Source organism: Podarcis melisellensis, assembly GCF_964234715.1.
Source record: "Podarcis melisellensis genome assembly, chromosome: 13".
Classification (NCBI taxonomy): domain Eukaryota; kingdom Metazoa; phylum Chordata; class Lepidosauria; order Squamata; family Lacertidae; genus Podarcis; species Podarcis melisellensis.
The window spans coordinates 55,110,025-55,134,056 of record NC_138545.1 but is presented as its reverse complement, the minus strand read 5'-3'; the positions used below and the strand labels follow the sequence as shown (position 1 = coordinate 55,134,056).

The 24,032-nt window shown below is 48.1% G+C and overlaps 1 protein-coding gene across 6 annotated transcripts in view; it reads left to right on the top strand.

Annotated features, from left to right (window-relative positions):
* ACACB (acetyl-CoA carboxylase beta) overlaps positions 1–24,032 on the top strand; it is a 67,205-nt gene that overhangs the window by 790 nt on the left and 42,383 nt on the right. For all 6 annotated transcript variants that reach the window (XR_014162323.1, XR_014162324.1, XM_081884557.1 and 3 more), the window contains exons 2-12: positions 3,054–3,186; positions 6,231–6,889; positions 14,232–14,364; positions 15,475–15,613; positions 15,694–15,803; positions 16,540–16,621; positions 17,451–17,549; positions 18,474–18,583; positions 19,566–19,676; positions 21,923–22,132; positions 23,487–23,657. Coding sequence is in view for 4 of the 6 variants with exons in the window: in XM_081884557.1 (XP_081740683.1) it covers positions 6,240–6,889; positions 14,232–14,364; positions 15,475–15,613; positions 15,694–15,803; positions 16,540–16,621; positions 17,451–17,549; positions 18,474–18,583; positions 19,566–19,676; positions 21,923–22,132; positions 23,487–23,657 (1,815 nt within the window). In the remaining 2 variants the exon portion in view is untranslated. The remainder of the gene's footprint in view (positions 1–3,053; positions 3,187–6,230; positions 6,890–14,231; positions 14,365–15,474; positions 15,614–15,693; positions 15,804–16,539; positions 16,622–17,450; positions 17,550–18,473; positions 18,584–19,565; positions 19,677–21,922; positions 22,133–23,486; positions 23,658–24,032) is intronic.

Here is a 24,032-nt window from a genome sequence, read left to right as displayed (position 1 = left end):
GACATTCTGTTGTTGTGCCCATAACCAGCTCCTAGCTTCCATATCTCAGTTTCTAACACTGCAGAATCTATAAGTTTAAAAATTATATTGGTTCTGCTTTTGTGCTGTACAAGCCATAGGTTCTCACAACTAAATCTCACACACTCCATTTATATGCTACACTTTATAATCTCTGATCAGTTTATCTAATAAAACTGTAAAATAAGGTTTAAATCCCAGGAGAGTAAATTGCAAGAGCACTTTTTCTGCTGAGTTGCTTTACAAATTGACATTCCTTGTGATTTTTTTGAAAGTCAATTTCTACTCAAATGCGAAACAAGGCTTCAAAATCTTGAATTTAATTAAACATGGGTGGGGAGCATTGCTATTGTTCCTGTTTTTCATCTTTTTGGGAGGCTATTTTTGCTCCCATAAATGCTGGAGTTGAGAGAGCAACTTGAACACAACAGCAGCTGCAACATTCCCAAATTTTTCTCCCTCCCCCCCCCCCAATTATTTTAACACCACCATGGAATCAGGGGTTGGGAAAACAGCAAAAGCTTGCTCCCTCTTTGGTGGCTGTTTTAGCTGGTCCTGATTGGGTGGTTTTGCCTTGTGGTGGATTTGGGAGTTCATTGCTTTGGCCTCCTGTGTTATTTGTAAAAAGCAGCTCTTGGGACAAGAACATAGTCTACAGTCAGCATGGCAGACATCTGATAGTTTGTGTGGAAGTCCTGACACCGTCGGCTTATGCAGAATATAGACTCTAGTCTTCAAACAGAATTTAAAAGTACCTTCTGAGCGTGTTTACCAGGAAGTAACCCGTTCAGTGGTGTTTACTCCCAGGTAAGTGTGCATAGGGTTGAAGCCTAAACCTGCAATCCCCAACACATTTATGGGGGAGCAAGCGCAGCTGAACACAGTGGATCTTACTTCTGAGTAGGCATATACAACTGTGCTGTAAGACTGCGATCTTGTGAGTAAGTTCCTTTTAGCTCAAGCTGAATTTCTGTAGGGATTCAAGACCAAATGTTTATGGGGTTTCTGTATCACTGTAAACTGCTCCGGGAATGAAAGCAGGAGTGTCATAGATACAGAAAATCATTGTCATTATTAAAAATTAAAATTAGAATTATTATAGAGGGCAGGATTCCACACCTTCTGAGATTCATGTATTTCTACCGTGGCCACACCTAGACTTTAAAAATGTATCAAGATTAATAAAGCATTTTGGTTTACTTGTTGGGCATGAAAATATTGACAATATTGAAATTGTTTGCAGTTTGTCTTGGGAGGAGCACTAAACTTAGCCACATCATAATTCAATCTCTTTGTCAGTAGCTGATCCATCTTCACAAGGGACAAAATGTGTGACTGGTGCAGTTTTTATGGCCATCTGGCAGCTGGTGACATTTGGGAGGTGTACATGTTGTTCGAAAACAGTTGTCAACCTTTGTCCCACTTGTATCCCAGCCATCCCACTTGGAGAGCAGCAGATGGCTTTGGGGTGCAGCCAAGCAGAGGATTGTCCCTCCTGGCATCAGCTTCCTCGACCTTTCAGCCCCCAAAGAAGTTTCTACGCAAAGTGAAAAACAGATATTCCAAGATGAACTTCCAAAGGTGCAGCTTTGGAAAATCCTTGCAGTAGTATCTGAAATGGCATGAAGACATCAGTTGGTTTAAAATAGGCTTAAAATAGTTAAATTCCCTAAGAAGTGTGCACCAAATTGGGGAATCCCTGGAAAAGTTATTTGCTAGTATTTATATCATCCTTCCCCTGCCCACTTCTAAATGTGATGTCCGAAGCGGCTTAGTATAAACACAGTGCAAAGTTTAAAAGCAATATGTTGGCCGTTTTTGAGATATTAAAACAATGATATTATTAAAACTATACCAAAGCACAGTGATGAAGCAGAAAAAGTAATAGCTAACAGGGAAAGCAGGTGAAGACAAAAGAACCAAAGGCCGTTATCTAATACCCTCTTACCTGGGAGTAAACCCTTTGAATTTGATGGGGCTTACCTTTGAATAGGCACACACAACAGAAAAATCATGAGCTCGCAGTTTGACCGAAGTTCCTAATAGCGATAACCTGAACTAATGTGGCAGGGAATTCCGCATGCCAGTTCTACATATAGGCAAGGTTCTGTGTGTACCTACTTTGTGCTCCTGTACAAGTTGCCTTTGTTCATGTTTCAAGTTGGTAAAAACAGAAACTGCATTCTTTGCTAGGATGACAATTCTGTGGCAAGAGGCTAAGCATTCCATAACTCACATAAATTTAAGATTTGCTGTCCTTATTTTGCAGTATTTATTTCATTACCTTTGAGTTCTATTAGCTTGTAGTGCATGGAGCACAGAGCAGGCGTGATGACATCATCTGCAGTGATGCTAAGCTGATTGACACTCATTGTTCTGCCTGGTGCATGAGGTGATAAGGAGGCTTTCAAGTTCTACTGTTGTGTGCAACAGATTAACAAAGCAAAAGTTGGAGAAGGAAGGAAATAATCAGAGGCTTGCTCCATTCCTTTTCTTTGATGGGGTTCCTACTTCATGCAAGCAACTTCAGCAATTGGCTTTGAGGGTCATCACAATGAGCTGCTGTCTTCAGCATTTTACCACTACCCTCCTGCTGAGGCCATAAAGGCTAGGAACCTACACTCTCACTTTTAAAAGAAATAGAGACAGAGGAGCCATGGGGGAGAGGAACCCATGCTGGGTTCTAACTCTCACTCCCCATAACCAGTTGGCAGTTCTGGCTGATGGGAAGGAGTCCAGCAACATTTGCCAGGCTGCAGATGCTTCCCATCCCTAGTTCAGAGGGTTGAAAAAGGACCTGTTTCTGTTCTGTACGTCTTCCAAACTTTATTGATACAGGAATACAGATAGATGTTTTGGGGGACCCCCCCCCCAGTCAGTGGTTACTTCTTGATGTATTGCCTGGTCAAAGGAGGTGGCCGATGCAATAATGAGCCACTCTTTCCCTGCCCCCCCCCCTGCAAACTATCATCCCGTTACCATGCAAATGAGGGGGGTTGTTTTGACTCCTTTTTTTGGCCTGGCTCAGGACCAAGCGACAGCTGCCAAGCTCCTTCTCAGACTACTGTGGCTGCGCCTGGATGGGTGCGGTGATTCTCTAGTTCTTGAGAATGAAGAAAGGAGGTTTGGCCGCTTGGTGGTGAGGGGCTCCTTGGCTCAGAGAGGCTGGTAAGTGGCAAAAACCCAAGGAAGCTCGTATTTCTGCTAATGGTTGTTTGTTTGTTTATGGTGCAGAGCAACTTCTACAGTCACCATAGAAATATGTCTAGAGTTGGATTTGGCAGGGGGTGGAGAAGAAAGTGCCCTCCATGTCTCAGAGACCCCTGTGAAGAGGGGCTGGTTGTTAAGCCACTCTGGGAATCGTAGCTCTGGGAGGGGAATAGCAGTCTCCTAACAACTCTCAGCAAACTACAGCTCCCAAAATTCTCTGGGAGAACCCATGACTGTTTAAAACACTTTAAAAGTATGAGGTGAAGGTGGCCTTACTTAGGAGTAAGTCTTATTGAATTCAGTGGGATTTTGCATATAAACATCATTTTTTTCCCTCTATGCTGTTTAACATCTACATGAAACCACTGGGTGGGGTTATCCGGAGGTTTGGAGTACGTTTTCAGCAGTATGCTGATGACACTCAGCTCTATTTCTCCTTTACATCTGCAGTGGAAGTGCTGGACTGGATGAGAGCCAACAAAGTGAAGCTCAATCCAGATAAGACAGAGGCACTGTTAGTGGGTGGTTCCCTAGACCAGATGGGTGGGAGATCACTTGCTCTTGATGGGATTACCCTCCCTCTGAAGGAGCAGGTTCGTAGCTTGAGGGTCCTCCTGAATCCTTGAGGCTCAGGTGGCCTCAGTGGCCCGGAGTGCCTTCCATCAGCTTTGGCTGGTGGCCCAGCTACGCCCCTATCTGGACAGGGACAGCCTAACTACTGTTCTCTATGTTCTGGTAACCTCTAGGTTAGATTACTGAAATGCGTTATAAGTAGGGCTTCCTCTGAAGATGGTTCAGAAACTTCAGATGGTGCATAAATTTGGTGGCCACGTTGCTCACCAGAGGAAGACGGTTTGAGCATTTTACACCAATCCTGGTCCAACTGCTCTGGCTACCAATTAGTTTCCGGGTCCAATTCAAAGTGCTGGTTTTGACCTATAAAGCCTTGAGCGGCTCAGGACTGCAAGACCTCAAGGACCGTCTCTCTCCATATAACTGACCTGGACCCTGAGATCTTCCTCCTCCTCAAGAGGCACGGAGGGTGGCAACACAAGAACGGGACCTTTTCTGCAGTGGCTCCCTGCTTGTGAAATGCTCTCCCCAGGAAGGTTCAGCTGGTGCCCTCGTTATACACCTTTAGGTGCCAGACAAAAATGTTCCTCTTCAACCAGGCCTTTGGCCAATTAATATTCTACAGCCTTTTAAATGTGCTTGTGGGAACAGTGGGGGTATCTGTTTGGTTTGTTCTTAGTGTTCTTATGTATTTTGTGTTTTTTATATTGTAATTTTATGTTGTGAACTGCCTTGAGATCTACAGATGAAGGGTAGTTTACAGATTTAATAAACAAAAATAATAACAATAATAAATGTTAAAAGCAAAGGAATCCCCAAAAAGAATCTCCACCTTGAATCGGCTACCTGTAGTAAGGTGACACTCCCATGGACCAGCGCCTAGGATTGTGCTGGACATGACATTGATCACGTGGGAGGCAGGATTTGGGGGGGGCGAGGTAGAGGAGAGGGATGGTCCTGTGTCCTAAAGTGACACGTCGGTGTCTGTGCCCCTGAGACATTTTGTTGTCAGGGGCCAAAGTGGAGACATTATGCTCCCCTCTGCAATTCCATATACAGCCCCCCCTTACGCTTAGGTTCTGGGGCCCTGCACACATAAGTGAAATTGAGTAAAGTGGGGATTGCAAAGTAAGGACACACACACACACACACAGAGAGAGAGAGAGAGAGAGAGAGAGAGAGAGACTCCCTCTAGAAATTGCTGGGGGCCGCTGCCCGGCCTGTTCCAAGCCTCCCCTCAGTTGGGCTACTATCCCTGAGCAAGGGAAGGCCAATTTATGTCTCCATTTATTTCTCAGCAACCTGCGTAAATGCTGGGGGGATGCACGTAAGGGGGAGAGGGTGCCTGTTCCAAAGCTGAGCAGATTGCCCCTCAGAATCTGCCCCCACCTGACAGGAAGGCTGCCCCTGCCCCCGTCCTTGCAGACATGGCAGGTGTCTCTGTGCGGAAGCTCTTGCTCCAGGAGGTGGGGGTGTTGCCCTATGCTCAGGCTATGGCACAGGAGAACAGGCAGACTTTGCCAAGGGGCTGCTTTTGGAGAATGAAAATTGTTATGTACTGAAGTTCTCACCCTGGGCCAGCAGGGGGATACTGTAGATAGTATAGATAGTTTTCACTCAGGTCCACATATGCAAATAAGGGATTGAAAGTGACGTTCAGTGATTGGATAGTTACAGAAAGTGTTACAGTTGCGTTCTAGTGGAGCTCTATATAAGCAGGATGGCTGAACCCTTCAGTTCAGTTCAGTTCTGGCCTGTGAATAAACAAGAGCTGTCTGAAGAATCGCTGTGTCGTCTGATATGTTCACCCACAACTTAACAAAAATAGCTCATGTTTCAAGAACCCCTCTGGCTCAGCTGCAGGACCTGGCAGCAGAGAGATAGATTAGCGAAGAGATTCCATTGGCTGCAATAGAAAATACTGTAAGAGGTGGATCTTTCCTGGAGCAAAGGCCTGCTGTGTGTTGTCGTGTCTATTTTTAAGTGAAGGTCTTGGGGCAGCAGTTCTACAGTGTGGTGGATGCTGTTGTTGTCTGTGTTTGTGCATGAATCTGGCCCATATGGTCCTTGGAATTCCTCTTAACTTGATCATGGGGTCATTGCTGAGGAAAGCTCTTTTTCAGTTTTGAGGGGCCCAGTATCAATTTATTTTTGTGTTTATAATTTTGTGGTGAGAGCTTGCATTTAATAAAAGCTTGTCGGGGAGGCAGTTGATGCAGCAGCAGCAGAACAGATTTTTTAAAATGCAAAATTATCCATTTTGGTACTGGCTTTTCAATTCTGACGGGGGCTGTAGTTTGTCTGGAGAGCACCAGGTTGCCAAAGGTGACCTTAGGTTAACTTTCAGAACTCTGGAAGTGTGTGTTTGTGTGTGTGGTTTTTCCTACTACCACCCCTAAATATTCTTCTCTCTTTCCACCCCCATCCAGGATTTCTGAATGGTCCTGCTAGCTTTTTTCTCTTTGCTGACTTTGGCCTGGTTAGTTTGGACCAAAATGGCAAACTACCCAAGGAAACTGGTCGTGGAAGGGCCTGCCCCAGACCAGCCACTTCCTTCCGAAACTCTGGATCTTCCCACCAATGGATCCCCCCTCCAAGTCTCCAAAGCTTGTGGGTCGCAGCCCCCGCTGATGGGGCCCAGCCAGGACTCCGAAGATGCCTCACAGCAGTGCCCTCCTCTAAGCACGCAGGCCTCTGTGGGTGCCGCTAAGCAGCCAGAACACCCCTCCTGCCCCTGCAAGCCCCCAATTCCCCAGTCTGCCTCAGGTCATTTGGCCCAGGGCTCCCCAGCCACGGAGTCGGGGAGGCCTCTCAGCCGGGTCATCGTCCCTTCCTCAGGCCAGTCGCTGAGGCAAATGCGGTCCCTCTCAGGAGAGGAACCAGAGAGCAGCCAGGCCCAAGTGAGGCGCCAAGCAATGACCAAGTTTGTGCTGGGCTCTTTCGAAGACAACTCTTCTGATGACGAGCTTGTGGCTGGATCCTTCAAAATGGCCGGCAGGAGGAGGAGCAGCTTGGCCAGCGTCGGGTCCTCGTCCTCCGTGGATTCCTCGCCGCTGATCTCCCTGTCGGAGACCAGTGGGGTGATGAGGTAAGCATCATGGCAGCCGGAGAGCCTGCTGGCAGCTGGGCCAGGCAAAAGCTTGTTTGAGCATGGCATGTGAAACGGGCACAATATGAGATCCTGTGCTCTTTGTCTTTCCTAACTTATGCCAAAGCCCCCTCTCCTTCTGATTCACAGCAGTCTATCCCTCCTTTGCAGCTGAATGCCTATACCTTAAGCAGCTTCCCCAACCCCATATCCTCAATAAGTTTTGGCTTACAGCTCATGTCCACCCAGCCAGCACGGCCACGTTCCCCCCAAAGGATGCTTCGTCCTTCTGGGGCTGATAAGAGCTGGAGGGCACCAGGTTGGGGAAGGCTGAGCTTTAAAGGACGGGATGAGGAGCTTGTGGCCTCCGGATGTTGCTGGACTCCAACTCCCATGAGCCCCAGCTAGCGAGGCCAAGTGGCCCAGGATGATGGGAGTGGGAGTCTCAAAAACAGGCCTGCCAGCCATGTTCTGCTTTGACGGGGGGTGGGGCGTCTTCTTGGTGGTGGCACATCCTGGGCTCCTTTGGGAGGAAGGGAAGGATACAAATGGAGTAAATAAACATATGAAGGAACCAAAAGGCAGAGAAGAAGCTCCTGGCTCCTCCTTTGTTCATTTCAAGATACAGGCCAAGAGATTTCTCTGTGCCTTTTCCCTCTTCTTTTATTTTTTGGCAAACTGATTTTTTATTTGCTATGCTCCTTGCTTGTTAGAGTAACTGTTGAAGTTGTGGCTTAAAAAAATGTCTTTCATTTTGAGATGCTGAGGTCTCTTTCATTGTATGTCAGTTTAGAAATGTTTGATTTATGCTTGACTACTGCAATGCGCTCTACGTGGGGCTACCTTTGAAGGTGACCCAGAAACTACAACTAATCCAGAATGCGGCAGCTAGACTGGTGACTGGGAGCGGCCGCTGAGACCACATAACACCGGTCTTGAAAGACCTACATTGGTTCCCAGTACGTTTCTGAGCACAATTCAAAGTGTTGGTGCTGACCTTTAAAGCCCTAAACAGCCTCGGTCCAGTATTCCCAAAGGAGCGTCTCCACCCCCATTGTCCAGCCCAGACACTCAGGTCCAGCTCCAAGGGCCTTCTGGCGGTTCCCTCACTGCGAGAGGCCAAGTTACAGGGAACCAGGCAGAGGGCCTTCTCGGTAGTGGCCCCTGCCCTGTGGAACGCCCTCCCACCAGATGTCAAAGAGAACAACAACTACCTGACATTTAGAAGACATCTGAAGGCTGTTCAGGGAAGTTTTTAATGTGTGACATTTTAATGTATTTTTAATCTTTGTTGGAAGCTGCCCAGAGTGGCTGGGCAACCCAGCCAGATGGGGTGCAAATAAATTATTATTATTGTTGTTGTTGTTGTTGTTGTTGTTTTATTGATTTAAAATTTATATGTGGTTTCTGAAAGACGAAAATAGGTGATATGAAGAGGTAACAATCTCCAGAGTAGCTCAGCTTCATGGTAGCTCAGCATCCAGCCAAAGCCAGAACTTTTCTGTTTAAGAAATCCAGCACTCCCATTAATGACCCCCTTCTTAGTTCAGCTCGGGGTCTTGGCTTGCAGCCAGTGGTGGATTTAGGTAATTTTAGATTGTGGACTTAAGGTTCTTTGGGGTCCCTTCTTGGCCATTGATGATTCTAATGGGTGGTGGCTGGAGGGCGGCAGCACTCTCCACATAATAATGCATGCCTCACGCACTACAAATGGCCTTATGGGGTGGGGCATTAAAAGGCCATGTGCATTGCTCACCAACCTGCATTGAGCATCCAGCATTTTTTGGCTCAAGGCTCCAAGGGCAGGGACTCATCCACATTTCTGTTTGCCCCATGATTTCCATTCACAGGTCCAAGAGGTTTTCGTTTTGTGCTGCCGCTTTTCCTGGGAAAACCTGAATGTCAATCTGCAGAAAACCCAACTGGAATTTGCTCCAATTCAGCAGTAAGCAGTGGGTTTTCCAGGAAAAGTGGCAGGACAAAAGATGAACCTCTCTGACCCTTGAATAAAAATCACAGGAGTAACAGAAATGTGGAGGAGCCCTTGCCTATACCAGCTGCATAGCAGAAAAGGCAGGCACAGCTCTCTGCTTCATGTTAGTAAAAGTTAACTGTTTAAGCACCCGACAGCAAGGAGTGGTGAGTGAAAAGAGAGAGGAGCAGCGAGTTCAGATCCTGAAGCTGATGGAACTGTGTGGATGATGTGTAGATGGGGCAGAGGGAATGACCTGTTTGTTTGTTTTTCAGACGAGAAATTATTGTTGCTTATTTATTGAATTTATATCCCTCCCTCCCTCCCCAAAGAGCCCAGGGTGGCAAACAGATGGGCCATTTAAAACAAAAGCAAGTTAAACGTTTTAAAACGGATTAAAACAGTCTAAAAAGAACTACAATTGAAAACATCTAAAATCAGTTACAGTTAAGAACATTCCAAAAGCAGTTAACCAAAAAGAAAAAAACATTCTTCCACCCAGTGATCTTAGGGTTGCCTGGAACAGTGAGAGCCAGTGTGGTGCCACCCTTTGGAGTGTTGCTCCAGGAGCTGGAAGACCAGGGTTCGAATCCCCACTCAGCCATGAAACTCCCTGGCTGCCCTTGGGCCTGTCACTCAGCCCACGCCGCCCCACAGGGCTGCTGTGAGGGTGAAAGGGGGGAGGGGAGCATTATGTACACCACCTTGAGCTCCTTGGAGAGAAAAAAGGTGGGATATAAAGGGCATCAATTAATAACCGTAATTCTTTAGTCACCAAATGCCTGGCCAAGCAGGAAAGTTTAAAAACTGCTCCTGAAAATAAATAATGATGGACGCAGACGCACCTGACTAGGGAGGGCATCACTGAAAAGTCTCCCTCACAGGCTGGTGAGAATCGGAGGGCCTCTGGTGGAGCCGCCACCAACCTGCTCAACCAATCGTAGGGTCCGAGATGATTGGTAATGTATTCCAGATACCCATAGTCTATTTATTATCTGGGGTTTCAAAGATCTATATCCTGCTTCTAATTTTTTTTAGAGAACCTCTTCTGAAGCAGTGTCACACAATAAGCCTTAATGTCCACAAGGACACATTTTATTTTTAAACACAGGCAAACACATTAGCTACAAGTTGTTCCCAAAGCCTTCCAGGGTTGCTGATAAGCAGAGGACAAAAGGCCTGATTAGGACAAAGGACTGTTTCTTGGGGGGGGCAGGCCCCTTGCCTCCCTCTTGCTGCTGCTCTCCTGTTGCAATGGGGGGGGCTATGTAGTGACACGTAGAAATGGTGAAGGGGCTTTGCAGCCCTGGGGGTCCCTTGCGCAGGGGACTCTTGGCAACGAGGAAAGCGACAACTTGGATTTCAGTGAGAAGCAAACCCCGCATGCCTGCCTTCCGTCAGTCTGCCAAGCCAGTGGTGTCAGGCGATGAGCTTTCTGGAGGTGCCTGGCTGGTCACTATCAGAGGCAGGACTTTGGCTGAGCCCCCAGAGCAGGTTTGCCGCGTCAGTGTCAAGGGTGACGTGGTTTTCTCACCCCCCCCCCCCAATTTATTTGCTGTGTTTCTATCCCACGTTTTTCTCCCAGAAGCTCAAGGTGGCCCACCTGGTTCCATCTCTCCTCACCACAGCCCTGCCAGGTAGGCTCGGCCGAGAGGCCGTGACCTGCCCAAGGGAGCTTCATGGGGGGGGGATTTGAACCCTGGGCTCTCCAGGTACTAATCCGACACTAATCGGACTCTTCTAAGTCCTTTTTTCTCTGCTGCCCACAAGACCTGGGTGTTCTTTGGCTTCGCCCCCCCCTTTAAAAAAGCACCTGCCTAGGAAAGGGTGGCTTGTGTGTCTTTGGGAGAGGAGAAGCAGCCGCGCCTGAGAAGCGCCCCGACTCCGGCCCGGGCTTCCTTCTCTGCGGCGCCTCGGGGCCCTTTTCCTCGGCTGAGCCGCTTGGGGCTGCTCGAGAGTTTGCTGGCCCTTTGCCCAAAGGGGAGCAACAGGCGGCAGCAATGGAGCAGCAGCAGGAGGCGGCGGCGGCGGACGAGGCTGCCTCGGGGGCCCCTGCCCTCCGCCCTTCTGGGGGGCTCCCGGGCAGGATGGCAGAGGAAGGCGGAGCCGATCGGAGCTGCTCCGGGGGCCTCTGGAGGTCAGTCCTGGGGGCGGGCAGGGGACTTGGTCCCCGGGAGAGGGCCGAGACCTGGCGGCTGAAGTCCCTTCTCCGCTTCGGGCAGGCGGAGAGGAGGGGCTCGTGGACCCTCTTGGGGTCCCCTTCCCCGTGTGCGTGGCGTCCGCCGGGGAGGGGGAGGCGGCAGCTGCCCTGCTCGGACGGGCAAGTCCTTTCCCCAGCTTAAGAGGTTTCTTCAGGCACCTGCATGCCAGAAGGGGGACTGGCTTTCTGCAGTCGATATTTCCCGCGTGGGGTTTTCAGAAGTGCCAGAGGCCAGGTGGGGGCTTGCAGAAGCCCTTTCGTCTGCTTTATTGCACCCCTGGGTGTTTTGGAGCCTCCGTGCATTTGGGGAGTGGATTCTCCAGATTCTTCCGCTTCTTCGTTTGCGTCAGCAAAGATTGTGCCCCTGTGTGTTTCGAAAACTGCTGTGGCCGGAAAAGCTCCTAGATGGAGTTTCCCATTTCCAAAACAAAACCCACGTTTCTTGTGTGACGTCACTGTGTTTCCCACCCTTGACCCTTGCTTGCCTCTTCCATTTTAAATCTTTCTTGCCCTCTTCCCTCCCTGCCGGCACTGCGTTTTTCTTTTAAACATCCAGTTTGGAAAGTGGGGGGGGGGGACTAACTTCACAGCATCTTGTCAGGTTAGTTGATCTTCCTTTCCCCTTGCTTTCCCTGCCTGTCATCTAAAAATTGGGTTACGTTTTTGCTAAAAGCAGAAATAAGCAAAATTGTGTGCACGCCTTGGGAGTACATGGGAGACACTGATTCCAGTATAATTTATCCCAATTTATTTTTATTTAATGAAGGTTTTGATTTACTTCAATAAACATATCAATATAGTAAAAATAACATAAGCGCAACAAAGCAGCATAGTATAGAATCATAGAATTGTAGAGCTGGAAGGGATCCTGATGGTAATCTAGTCCAGCTCCCTGCAATGCAGGGATCATCTAGATCATGAATGACAGAGGGCCATCCAACCTCTGCCTAAAAACCTCCAAGGTTATTTCTGGGGGAGACTTAATATTAGGTTGGTAAAGTACTTAAGACCATTATGAAAACCAAATTTCACATGGTGCTGTGGAGACGGAGTCCTTTGTATCAGTATTTCTGCTGTATATAAGGGAATTCAGGGTCCTCCTGAATTCTTTTTGGCACCACACCATTTATGAGTCCCCCCCCCCAATTTGCATATTTTTATAGCAAAACAAAAGTTGTAAATTCTGATTTATAAGGCTTTATAAGGTTGTTTAAATGTGTCGCATTGCATATTGCGTGAAGCAGTTGGAAAGGTGGCTTTAAAATAAATTAATTCCCTAAATATATGTTATTAAGATTCTTTTCTCTTCCCTTCCCCCTCCCCCACCCCACAAAATGCACCACTCAAAATGTGGGTTTAGCTACTAGGGTCCCACAGCGCAGCCATGTTTCCCCAGCCAGAGGGTGGCATGGCCGGACGTTTGCCCGGGCCCCTGTCTCCTGATGAGAAGACCCTCTGACCAAGCAGGGCTTCCATTTCCTCTTGCACAGATTATCTGAGAAGGTCAAGTGCAGTTGAAGAGAGCTCACACTTTGCATGTCCCAACTCTGGGGAGGAGCTTTTGAGGGAGGGGGCAAGCCCCAGGGCCCCAGGATGCTGCAGTCTGCATTAGATAGGGACTAGACTGCCTGCCTCTGTGACAAGAGATTTTAAAGGTTTTACCCTCTAGGAGTCCATGCATCCCAACAAAACTATGGCCTGACCAACTTGACTAAATGACTGAGTGGGGTGGAGATACATTTTTCATACTGCTTTGCGACTGCTTATACTTTCTTTTTGAAATGCCAATTAGTCCAGGTTCAGATTTGTATATGAAAGGGCACATTACCCCTTCCCCCTTCCCCCAAAGGCTGAGGTCACTGCAAGATGACCATCAAGAGAAATTTGCTAAAGTTACTGGAGATTTGTCTGTTTCTTGAAGACTGAAGAGTTCTGTGAGTGTGGGGTGTTTGTGTTTGGAAATATATACCCTAGTGGAGTGCTCATGTTCATGAGCCTGTCATTCTTTCCAAGAGAGGATTTCCACTCCTCCTTTTTCTCTCTCTTCCCCCTTCCATTTTCCATTCTTCTTTTCCAGCTGGCACTCAAATGTTCTGTGGCTTCTGGACTGCTCAGCATTCAGGGGGGGAGCCAGCGGTGGGAGGAGTTTCCTCTTGTCTTAACTCACCACCTGTGTTTGCTATCGGAAGGAGTGATTATTAATTTTTATTTTGATGATTAGGCTAAATTCCCAGTCAAAACTGCCAAACTCACTTTCTGTCCTTTGCTCCGGAGGGTGTTTGTTGCCCCCCTCCCCGGCCTAATCTTGCCCTGCAGCTGCATTTCTGAGGCCAGCCCTGCAAGCACTTGGCGAGAGAGCAAGGAGATAGCAGCAAGGAGCAGAAGCTGAGTGGCAAGCTGCCCTCCTTTGCCTCTCCTTAGTTAGGGGGGCATACGGAAGGTGAGAATTTGGGTAAGGATTGCCTGGGTCAGGCCAAGTCTTGCTTAACCCAGCCTTCTGTTTCCAGCTCACCAGCAGCAGCCCTCCTCTCCTTGTGCCCAGCATCTGGCATTATTTGGTGGTATGATGTGCTTGCACATGGAGGCTCCCTCTAAGATCTCACTTCCCTTTGTCATCTTTTAAAGCCACCATGTAAGCTAGTCATCATCACTAGGGGGGTGAATTCTGCCACTAGGTTGCATGTTGTGTCCTGAATAGGCCACCAATTTGTTTCACTGTGGTAACATTTCCTTCACATAGAGACAGAGCGAAGGGAGTCTTCCTGGTCTCAAGCCAGCCTTGAGGCTGGTGACTCTTTGCTCTTGGGAGAAGACCTGCTGGGTGTCCTTGTGGTCGGACACAGACAGTTTCTTCTGCAGCTTTCAAACGAGTTCTCCAAAGTTTATAGATCACAAACACATTTCTGAGCCAGCCTACACTTGGTGAGTCATTTTGGTCTGAAAAGAGGAGAAAAACAACAACAAGAAATGTGGAATTATTCAGTACGTGTCACCTGGAGGGCATTTCTGGTTCGCCCTTGATAACCAGAGGAGTGGTAGTTTGAAAGCTTGCTCCTCCTTGAGCTGCCCTTCTGGTTCCAATGAGTTGCTGCCTGTGACTCCTGCTTCCTATCAGTCCTACCAGGTCAGCCTCCACTCTTAATTTCCCTCTGTCTTCTCACCCCTTCCAGACCCAGCATGTCGGGGATGCACCTGACCAAGAAGGGGCGTGAACAAAGGAAGCTAGACTTGCACAGGGACTTCACGGTGGCCTCGCCTGCGGAGTTTGTGACTCGTTTTGGAGGAAACCGTGTCATTGAAAAGGTAGCATCCCCAGAGAAGGGTAGCACATCAGGGGGTTTGTGACCATGGCTGGGTTTCTTGTGGGCTTCTAAAAAATATCTCCGGGAGGGTACGCATAGTCGCCCTCTTTTGGCATAAGGTCAGAGCTCAAATACAAATTTTTTCATAGAATCACAGAGTTGCAGAATTGGAGGGGACGCCAAGGGTCATCTAGCCTAGCCCCCTGCAGTGCAGGAATCACTGCTAAAGAATCCTTGACAGATGGCCATCCAACCTTTGTTTAAAAACCTCCAAGGAAGGTTGGGTCCGCCACCATATTTGTATCACTTTTCATTCATTTTTCTTTCCATTTTTAAGAAGACCAAGAAACTCTTTTGCACAGAGCTTTGGGTTTGGAGGGTGAGGTTAAACTATCGCTCTCTCCCCCCCCCACCCCAATTTAATATTCGTGCATTACATGGTTTCATTGTACTAAGCTTTATGGAACCCACCCTGGAACCCCATGGTGAAGGGTGGGCTTAATAAATACTTAAGGGTATATAGTAAGTAGGTCATCATCAGGGCACCAACTCCTAGAGCAGCGGTCAGCAAACTTTTTTAGCCGTGGGCCAGTCCACCATCCCTCAGACCATGTGGGGGGCCCGACTATATTTTAGAAAAAAATTAAATGAACAAATTCCTATGCCCCACAAATAACCCAGAGATGCATTTTAAATAAAAGCACACATTCTACTCATGTAAAAACACGCTGATTCCTGGACTGTCCGCAGACCGGATTTAGAAGGTGAATGGGCCGCATCTGGCCCACGGGCCTTAGGTTGCCTACCCCTGTCCTAGAGGCTGAGCTCTTTTAGGCCCCTTCCCATTTGGGGGTGGGGGCGACCCTCCACCAATCTTCAGTTCAGCCTGAGGTTGAAAGTGTAGGGTGTGAGTGTGGCCCACACTTCTCTTGTAGTCTTTGGAGGAGGGATTGGGGTGCTCTCCATTCTCCAGCTGGAAATCTTTCCAGGATTAGCTGCTTAGATGCTTGAGTTGAGATTCTTGCATCGCAGGGGTCCCTTACAACTCTGTGATTCCATGATTCTAACAACAACCAGTAACAAACATTACCTGTGTGTGGTTTCTTCCCAGGTCCTTATTGCCAACAATGGCATTGCGGCCGTGAAGTGCATGCGCTCTATTCGCCGCTGGGCCTATGAGATGTTCCGCAATGAACGGGCCATTAGATTCGTGGTCATGGTGACACCCGAAGACCTCAAAGCAAATGCAGGTAAGCAGCGAGAGTGTGGCCGCCCTGTCTCTGCATGCACATTCAGCGCTGCAAATAATTCTACCATTACAATTTTTCAGAGTATATAAAAATGGCCGACCAGTATGTGCCAGTCCCCGGAGGAACGAATAATAACAATTATGCCAACGTAGAATTAATTGTGGATATTTCAAAAAGGATTCCAGTGCAGGTAAGGTCTGAAATGCTCTATCTGCCTCTTTCCTGTTCCGGAGAACAAAACAACAAAACAGTTTTGGTTTGGCGGCTTTGAGGATCAGTTGTTTACAACAGGTGTGTAGCTCTTGAGCTTGCTTCCTTGGAGTGCTTTCCGCAGCCTTTTGTGTTTGGATCCTCCGTGTGTCTGCCATGAAACCTCCATGCAATGCAAACGATTCCTGGGGACAGATAGAGAGACTCTGCTGGCTCAGGCAGCGGGTGCTCTGGCTGGGGAATGGCAATAAGGTGGCTCTGCGACCCTCTGCACTCTCAACCAGTCTCCCTCCTCGGAATTAAAACCCTTGGAAAGCCCTTGGAAAGCAATTTAAGCAGTATTCTGGGAACTGTAGTTTGCTAAGGGTGCAGAGAGTTGTCAGGAGACCCCTGTTCTCCTTCCAGAGCTGCAGTTTCTAGAGTGGTTTAATAGTCAATCCCTCTTCACAGAGAACTCGGGATTTGTAGCTCTGGGAGAGAATGCACCCATAACAAACTACATCTCCCAGACTTCTTTGGGGGAAGCCAGGACTGTTTAGAGTGGTATCCTGCTGCTTTAAATGCATGGTGTGAAGGTGGCCAAAGCTCCTCTACTCCCCTTGGGGAGTTCTCTGCAATACGCATCTCTTGTAGTCTTTGGGCTCTGTAGGGCAGATCTTGAGTCCAAGCAGCTGTTTATGGATCTGAAGTCTGTTTCTTAAATGCTTTCATTGCAGGCTGTTTGGGCTGGTTGGGGACACGCATCGGAAAATCCAAAACTTCCAGAATTGCTTCACAAACACGGCATTGCTTTCCTAGGTAGGCATTCTTTCGTGCAGGGGTCCCTACTATTTTGACAGTGGACACAACAGCGTCTCCTAAGATTCCTTTGGAGGAAAAATGGGGGGGGGGGTGGCTTTTGAAGGTACAATCTTCTTTTTTGCCGGGTTTATTTGGGGACAGGGTAGGTGTTTTGCTTGTTTTATGAGATGTGTTTTTGCCAATTTCTCCTCCTGTGAATTGATATTTTGTGGTGTGCATGGCAGAATCTTAGATTTCCAAAAGACTGACATGGGGAGCTGGCTCAGTGTCTTTGAAATGCATGCTGCTGTGTACCTGTTAATACGGCTGATTTCAAGGTTGTTTATGCACTGAGAGATTGCTCTGTGTGTGTCCACATGGATACAAAAATAGACAATTGTCTGCTGTGGTAAACTGCAAAACTGGGGCCACAAGACAAGCATCGGCTCCTCCTGTGTTATATCCTGTATAGCACTACAGACTGTAAGCTGCCTGGGGCAGGGACCTGTCCTCTTGCATGTTGGTGGCACTGTTAAATGGGCAGATGCAGGATGAATCGTGTGCCAACCTGCCTGTTGGAACAGGAGCACTGATGGAGTTTCTGTGGTGCAGAAACTAAAAACAAGCAGCGTGCGGAGCAAGTGTAAGCAAGGGAGCTCTGCTGGGCTTCTTGTGGGGCCTCTCCTGGCTGCTTCCTTACGCTCTTCCAATCCTGCCTACGAACAGATGGGCTCTCATCCTGTTGTGCGAGGGGACCATCCGTCCCGCTGGGCCTTGCCCAAGTAAGTACAGTTCTTGCTGGTTTCTTCCTGCACTTACCCCAGGACGACTTGTTCTGTTTTGCCAGGCCCGCCCAGTGAAGCCATGTGGGCTCTGGGGGACAAAGTGGCTTCCACCATTGTGGCCCAGACAGTCCATATCCCCACATTGCCTTGGAGTGGAAGTGGTAAGAGAACGGGTGCGCTCTGTCCCTGCCTAGCTCAGGCTTCTGGTTGGTGCTCCCCAACAATTGCAGGCCTCCCCTGATCCCAGCTTCACTCTATACATGCCCAGAGGGGATGGGACAGAGTGGAGGTTCAGGGCTCAAGGAGCACGGCAGAAACCAAGGCCTGTTTTTGTGAAATGGAGCCTCTCTCACATTTTGTCGCCCTCCTACCTACCTCTGCAGTGGTTGACATGAGCTGAGGAAGATTAAGTCTCCATTTGTATCTTGTCCAGCATTCTGTTCTCACACTGGCCAACCAGATACAACAACAACAACAACTCCTCACTCATCTGGCTGGGTTTCCCCAGCCATTCTCAATGGAAAACTAACAAGCAGAACCCAAACCCAAGAGCAACTCTCCTGTGGTTTCAGCAGCCATGAATTTGTCCAATTTCCTGGGCTGGTGACCGTCTCACTGCCTCCTGCGGGAGTGAGTTCCATAGTTCAACTCTGCACTGCATGAAGAGGTCCTTTCTTTGGTCCTCTCCCAATCTTTCAACATTCAGCTTCGCTGGACATCCATGAGTTCCAGTGCTTGGAAAGAGGGAGAAAATACTCCTCGTGATCGCTGTGTGTTACTTCCAGGACCCGAAGCCTCTGAATTCCAGTGGCTGGGGAGCAACCAAGGGAGAGGGCTGCTCCTGGGCTCATGTTCTGCTTCTGGACTTCGCTGGGGCATCTAGTTGGCAAGGATGAGATCAGGATGCTGGGCTTGATGCCCCCCCCGCCTGATCCAGCAGGGCTTTGCTTACATGCGCTGCCTGTAGGTGATGGACAGGCCCCTGTGGGATGCCGGTCCGGATAAGCCTCTGGTCGGATCCAGCCCGGCTGTTCTTACATCCCTGTGGCCATCACTCTGAGGCTTCTTGATGTGAATGTTTCCAGGTTTGGTTGCTGAGTGGATGGAGGACGAGAAGGAGCAGCCAAGAACCATCACTGTCCCCCTGGAGACGTATTGGCAGGGCTGTGTCAGGGATCAGGATGAAGGCCTGGAGGTAACGCAGGTTCAGAGGGGACTTTGGACTTCAGAGCAGGGGTTGCTGACCTGTGGCCCTGCCAGGGCCAGACTAGGACAGAAGATGCCACCTCCTCACTCTGCCACCACCTAAGGCAACTTGAGGCAGCCGGGGGAAGCCCTGAAGGTGGCGGGGGAGGGGGCAGGGGGATGGCGACGGTGGAGGAAGAGGCGCAGGAGGCAGCAAGCGGCTCTGGAGGTCAGATCTGCTGCTCCTCCAGCTGCCCCCAGCAAGCAAGCCCTGAGCCCAGCGGATGCTGCCTGACTTGGAATCCCCCCCTGAAATTGATGGACAGTGGATTCAGGAGAGTCCAAAGAAAGTCCTGAGCAAAACCCCCAGCAGATTTTCCTCCCAAGGCACATTCCAGCTGCAAAAGGGGGGTTTTCCTCAGGGCCACAACACACCTGAAAAGGGTTGCATTCTCCACACACAGCTTCCTTCTCAAAAAGAAACATTATCAGCCTTGAAGAAATCCTGTGCAATTTAACAGCCACATTGCAGGAAGAATTTGCAACCAAGGCTTTTCCCATCAGCCCTTACTAAGTGAGAGAAGCTGAGACAACCAAGTTTCTCCCTTTCCCACCAAATTTCAGGGCTGAATTTTGATCTGCAGATCAACCCTGAAACATGAGACATTGAGGAGGAGTGGGGCAGCATTTGTATTGGGCAAAGGTGGTAACTTCCTGGGGGGCAGCCAGTGGCCTTGTTCCTTAAGGAGCCCGTAGCTCTGTGTGTGTGTAGCTGGGCACTTTTCACGGGGTGAATCAGCCACCATTTTGTACTGAGGGAAGTCTAAGCTGTCCACACTTAGCCTGAGAGAAGCACAGGCCTTGGCCTCCCAGAGAAGATGGTTCGCTCCGTAGTCCGGGGCTGCAATTAGCGGAGAATGATCCTTTAGCTCTTTGCCATCTGACTCTTATTTTCCTTTCCTTTCCTTTTTCTGAAATTTCCTTTCTCTCAGGCTTCCGAGAGAATTGGCTACCCTGTGATGATCAAGGCTTCGGAAGGAGGGGGCGGCAAAGGAATCCGGATAGTGGAAGCGGCAGAAGAGTTTCCCACCCGCTTCAGACAGGTGAAAGCTGCCGTGGTGGATTTATTATTAATTTACCCCGCCCTTTTCTCCACTTAACAATTAAATGTTTAATTGTTTGTTTACGGTTAACTTGTTATGTTAATGTGGCATTCCTGTATTAATTAATTTAATTTCATAGAATGTATACGCCACTTGATTGTAAAACAAACAAATAAACCATCAAATCAGTTTGCAAAGAGAGTTAATAAAATTCTAAGTAAAAAAAAAATTCTTTGATGTTCAAAAGATAAAATCAGCAATAAACTGCAATAAATGAATAAAAAAATACATAAACATTCCACATATCTAGGTAGGCTTGTCTAAACAATAATGTTTTTAGCTGGTGCCAAAAAGAGTGCCTGGTGTAAATAGGCAGGGGGTTCCAGAGTGCAGATGCTGCCACACTAAAATATCCATTTTATAATCATATAATCCATGCAAGTGCCACTTCAGAACATTTGCAACTATCTGAGGTTTTGCTTCATGAATGAAAAGTTTCCATAGCCAAGGACAAAGCATGTTGACTGCTAGGCTTCCTTTTGGAAGTTGAGGCCGGGGTATGTTACAAATACACTAAAATGAAATTCAGATGCTGCTCTTTGCCGCAGGTGCAGAGAACCTCAAGTCTAGGAGCTGAATATGGCTCTACATTGAGTCCTCTCTGTCTGGCCCACGGGACTCCCCCCAAGTCGCATTTCTCCACTCCCTCCTTGAGGGCTTGGGCTGGGTGTATCCTAGAACCGTGACAGTGCCTCTTGAGGAGAGCTGTGTGGCGCTTGTGTGGCTTGCAGGTAGTCCACTGTGCAATGGGAAAAGCACCCCCCCAAGGGCTCCACCCACTCTGGCCTCAGGCCCCACCCACAGCTGGTATGTGGCCCTCAGAAAGTTCTGTTCATGAGGGAAAGTGGCCCTCAAGCTGAAAAAGGTTTTCCGGCCCTGCCTCCCAAAAGCTGCACAACAGAGAATCCTTAAACCTTTGGCTTCTTCAGAATATCTGAAAATGTGTTCACATTTATTAAAATTGGCAGATCTGTACTTTGGGCTTTCCTGTGGAAAAAAATTGGGCTTTTTCTCCCAATGCTGAATCCAGATTAAACACATGGGTTGTTTTAATGTGTTCATAACAAACAGCACAAATGTTGCTTCCAGCGCTGCCGCCTGCCATGGAGTTTGCCCTTGGAGAGGCATAAATCATTAACAGATGTGAATCAGTCTGTGACGTCTGTGTTCCTTTAAGGCAGGAGTTTTCAGTAGGGTGCAACTTTGACGATTTGAAAAATCACTTTGGTTGACTAAAAAATGCCTCTGATTAACTGAGCAGCATTTACTGTGTTTGTTATTAACATGAACATGGCTTAGAAAGGATTCTCCCTGTTCACTCCTGCAAAGGGTGGATGCCTCTCCTAAGCTGCTGCAGTATATATGTTGCAACAATTTATTTCTTAGTGTTTGGGTTTTATCACATGCACATTCAATTCACTGGCCTCATACAACTGCCTGGTGTATATGCAGTCCTATGCATATTTACTCAGAAGTAAATTCCATTAAATTCAGTGGAGCTTACTCCCAAGCAAGCACCCTCGAAATTGTTTGTTCAGGTGATGGCTCACATTATCAGGCCAGCTCTCCAGGGTGAAATCTCTGTTGTGAAACCCCTGTGGCCAGCAGAAGCATTCTGGCATCTGTCTGTACAGTGTGCTTTTGTGCCTCTGTGTTCTTTGAGTTTTGCTCCCTCCCCTGCCCTTTCCTGATCTTCTTTACCTTATGGCCCACACAATTCAGCACCAGTAAACTGTCTCCAGAAGCCTCCCCCCCCCCCTTTGAAACTTCGAAACACCGAACTTTGGGTGTCTCATAGCCTTGTCCTGTCCTCCGCTCACATCCTTCCCCGGTCCCAACCTTGAGTAATGCTGCTCTGGAATGTACCTGGAAGGCCATAGCCAACATGACTTGGCCGCTGTACTCCATGCTCTGGTAACTTCCAGACTGGCTTGTTGTAATGCATGCATCACTTTCTACAACTCAGAAACTCCCAAGTGGCCCCAAAGGCAATGACCAGGTTATGGACTGCTTTGGATTGCTTTGTGTTAATTGGTGGGTTTTTTGTCACCCACACCCATCTCAGCTTCCCCTCCTATCCAGCTGGTGTGGATTGTGTAGCATTGATTCCTGCACTGCGGGGCCTTGGACCAGATGACCTTTTGGGTCCCTTCCAGCTCCACAATTCTATGATTCTGTGATTCTAGGTGCAGAGTGAGGCTCCAGGCTCTCCGATCTTTGTGATGAAGTTGTTGCAGCACGCCCGTCACCTTGAGGTCCAAGTCTTAGCAGATCAGTATGGGAACGCGGTTTCGTTGTTTAGCCGGGACTGCTCCATCCAAAGGAGGCACCAAAAGATCATTGAAGAAGCTCCAGCAACTGTAGCAGCAACGTCTGTGTTTGAATACATGGAACAGGTACACACACCTGAGTTTTCCAACAGGCTCAGGTTCCGCCCCCAAGGATTCCCAGGTAGGGCTGAGAGAGACTCCCAGTCCATGTAGACAGCACTAAGCTGGCTTGGGCCAATGTTCTGATTTGGTAAAAGGCAGCTTTCTCTATTCTTGTTTAAGCTAGCCCTTTATCTGGAACCACAATAACTGGATTCTTATTCTACAGTAGCAGAGAGTGCCTGGTGCTTCTCAGGATTTTTTAGAAATAAAAGATGTTTTTTATAAAATAGATGGTGTAATTCATGAGTTTGGACCCATCATGCCAAAAACCAGGCAAAGTCACAGCAAACTTGCATTTTGGTCTGCCATTCTGATTCAAAATGGCACCTGGCACCCAAGCGTTGACAGAGACTCCTGTCCCCATTTCCTTGTTTGCACGCACCAAAAGAATAAGCAAACTGAACTGCAGCCACCATTCGCAAATCATGTTTTTCTGAGTTTTGCAATGCAGGTATATAGGCAACCCCTCATTTACATAGGTTCAATATGTGCGTGACTGTGCACACATGGATTGGGCAGAGGCAGAACGAGGTGTTTGCAGGCTTTTTCAGTGGTGTTTCAGGTATGTGCAATTTCATTGACACATGTGGTCCCTTAGAATGTAACCCCCGTGTAAATGACCTACGTATATTGCCTATATTGACCTACGTATATTGCCTATATTGGGGGGAAATGCACGTAGAAAATAACAAAGAAAAAGTTGATGCATTAGGGGAACTTGCTTGGGAAATTGTGCAGAAATGACATAACAAAAATTTATGTACTGGGTGGAATGTGCACTAAAATGCATATAATTTTTTGTGATGACTTCCCTTTCCCACAGGCCCACATCCCTGTTTTTCATTTTATTATTTAATTCCCTTTATAGACTGCCTCTTCTCCAAAGACCTCCTCATGGTTCCCTTTTGCCCTCTTCCTCCTCCCCCTCCTTCCTTCACACTCACAACCACCCTGTGCTGTAGATCAGGCTGAGACCAGGGTCACCCGTAGTACTTTGGGGGTGAGTGTGGATTTGAACCTGTGTCTCCCTAGTCCCTGCCCCAACACTCCGACTGCAGCACCACACTGGTCCTTGTCCTGTGTTCAAATCTCACCTTCACTGCAAACTATTTTGTTTTTTTACTTGCTGAACATATTCCTTATTCTTCAAAATTCAGTTCTCCAAAGCAGCCAATATATCACAATGCAAGAAAAATTAAAGTCAGAGTTTCAGATAATGTAGAAGCATGCACTTCTCTGGATGAATTGTTCCTGTCACTCTCCCAAGGCATTGCGTGTTTTATGGAGGCTTATTTTGCATGGCTGCTTTTCTCCACAGTGCGCTGTACGACTTGCCAAAATAGTGGGATATGTGAGCGCGGGAACGGTGGAATACCTCTACAGTGAAGATGGCAGCTTCCACTTCCTGGAGCTGAATCCGCGCTTGCAGGTGGAACACCCTTGCACCGAGATGATTGCTGATGTTAACTTGCCTGCTGCCCAGCTTCAGGTAATTCAGATACTACTAAATGGGGTTTTTGTCCCGTGGCCCTCCCCAGCCAGCATGGCCAGTGGTCAGGAATGGTGGGTGTTGTAGTTCCAGCAACATATGGAGGACCACAGGGGACCCATCCCTGTTCTCTAGGACTAGCGGGAAGCAGGATCTTTGCAGGGACCTAGAAATTTCTACGCCTGGTGTTGTTCTCATACCACCAAAAGTCAGTCTCTTTAAGGTCTTTTTCATTGTAGTAATTTATTTATTGCATTTTTATCCCATCTTTTCCTCCATGATGCTCCAGGGTGCCATATGTTCTCCCTCTTCACGTTTATTCCCCCAAACAACCCTCCTTTACCTATCCAGTGAAGTAGGTGAGGCAGAGAGGCA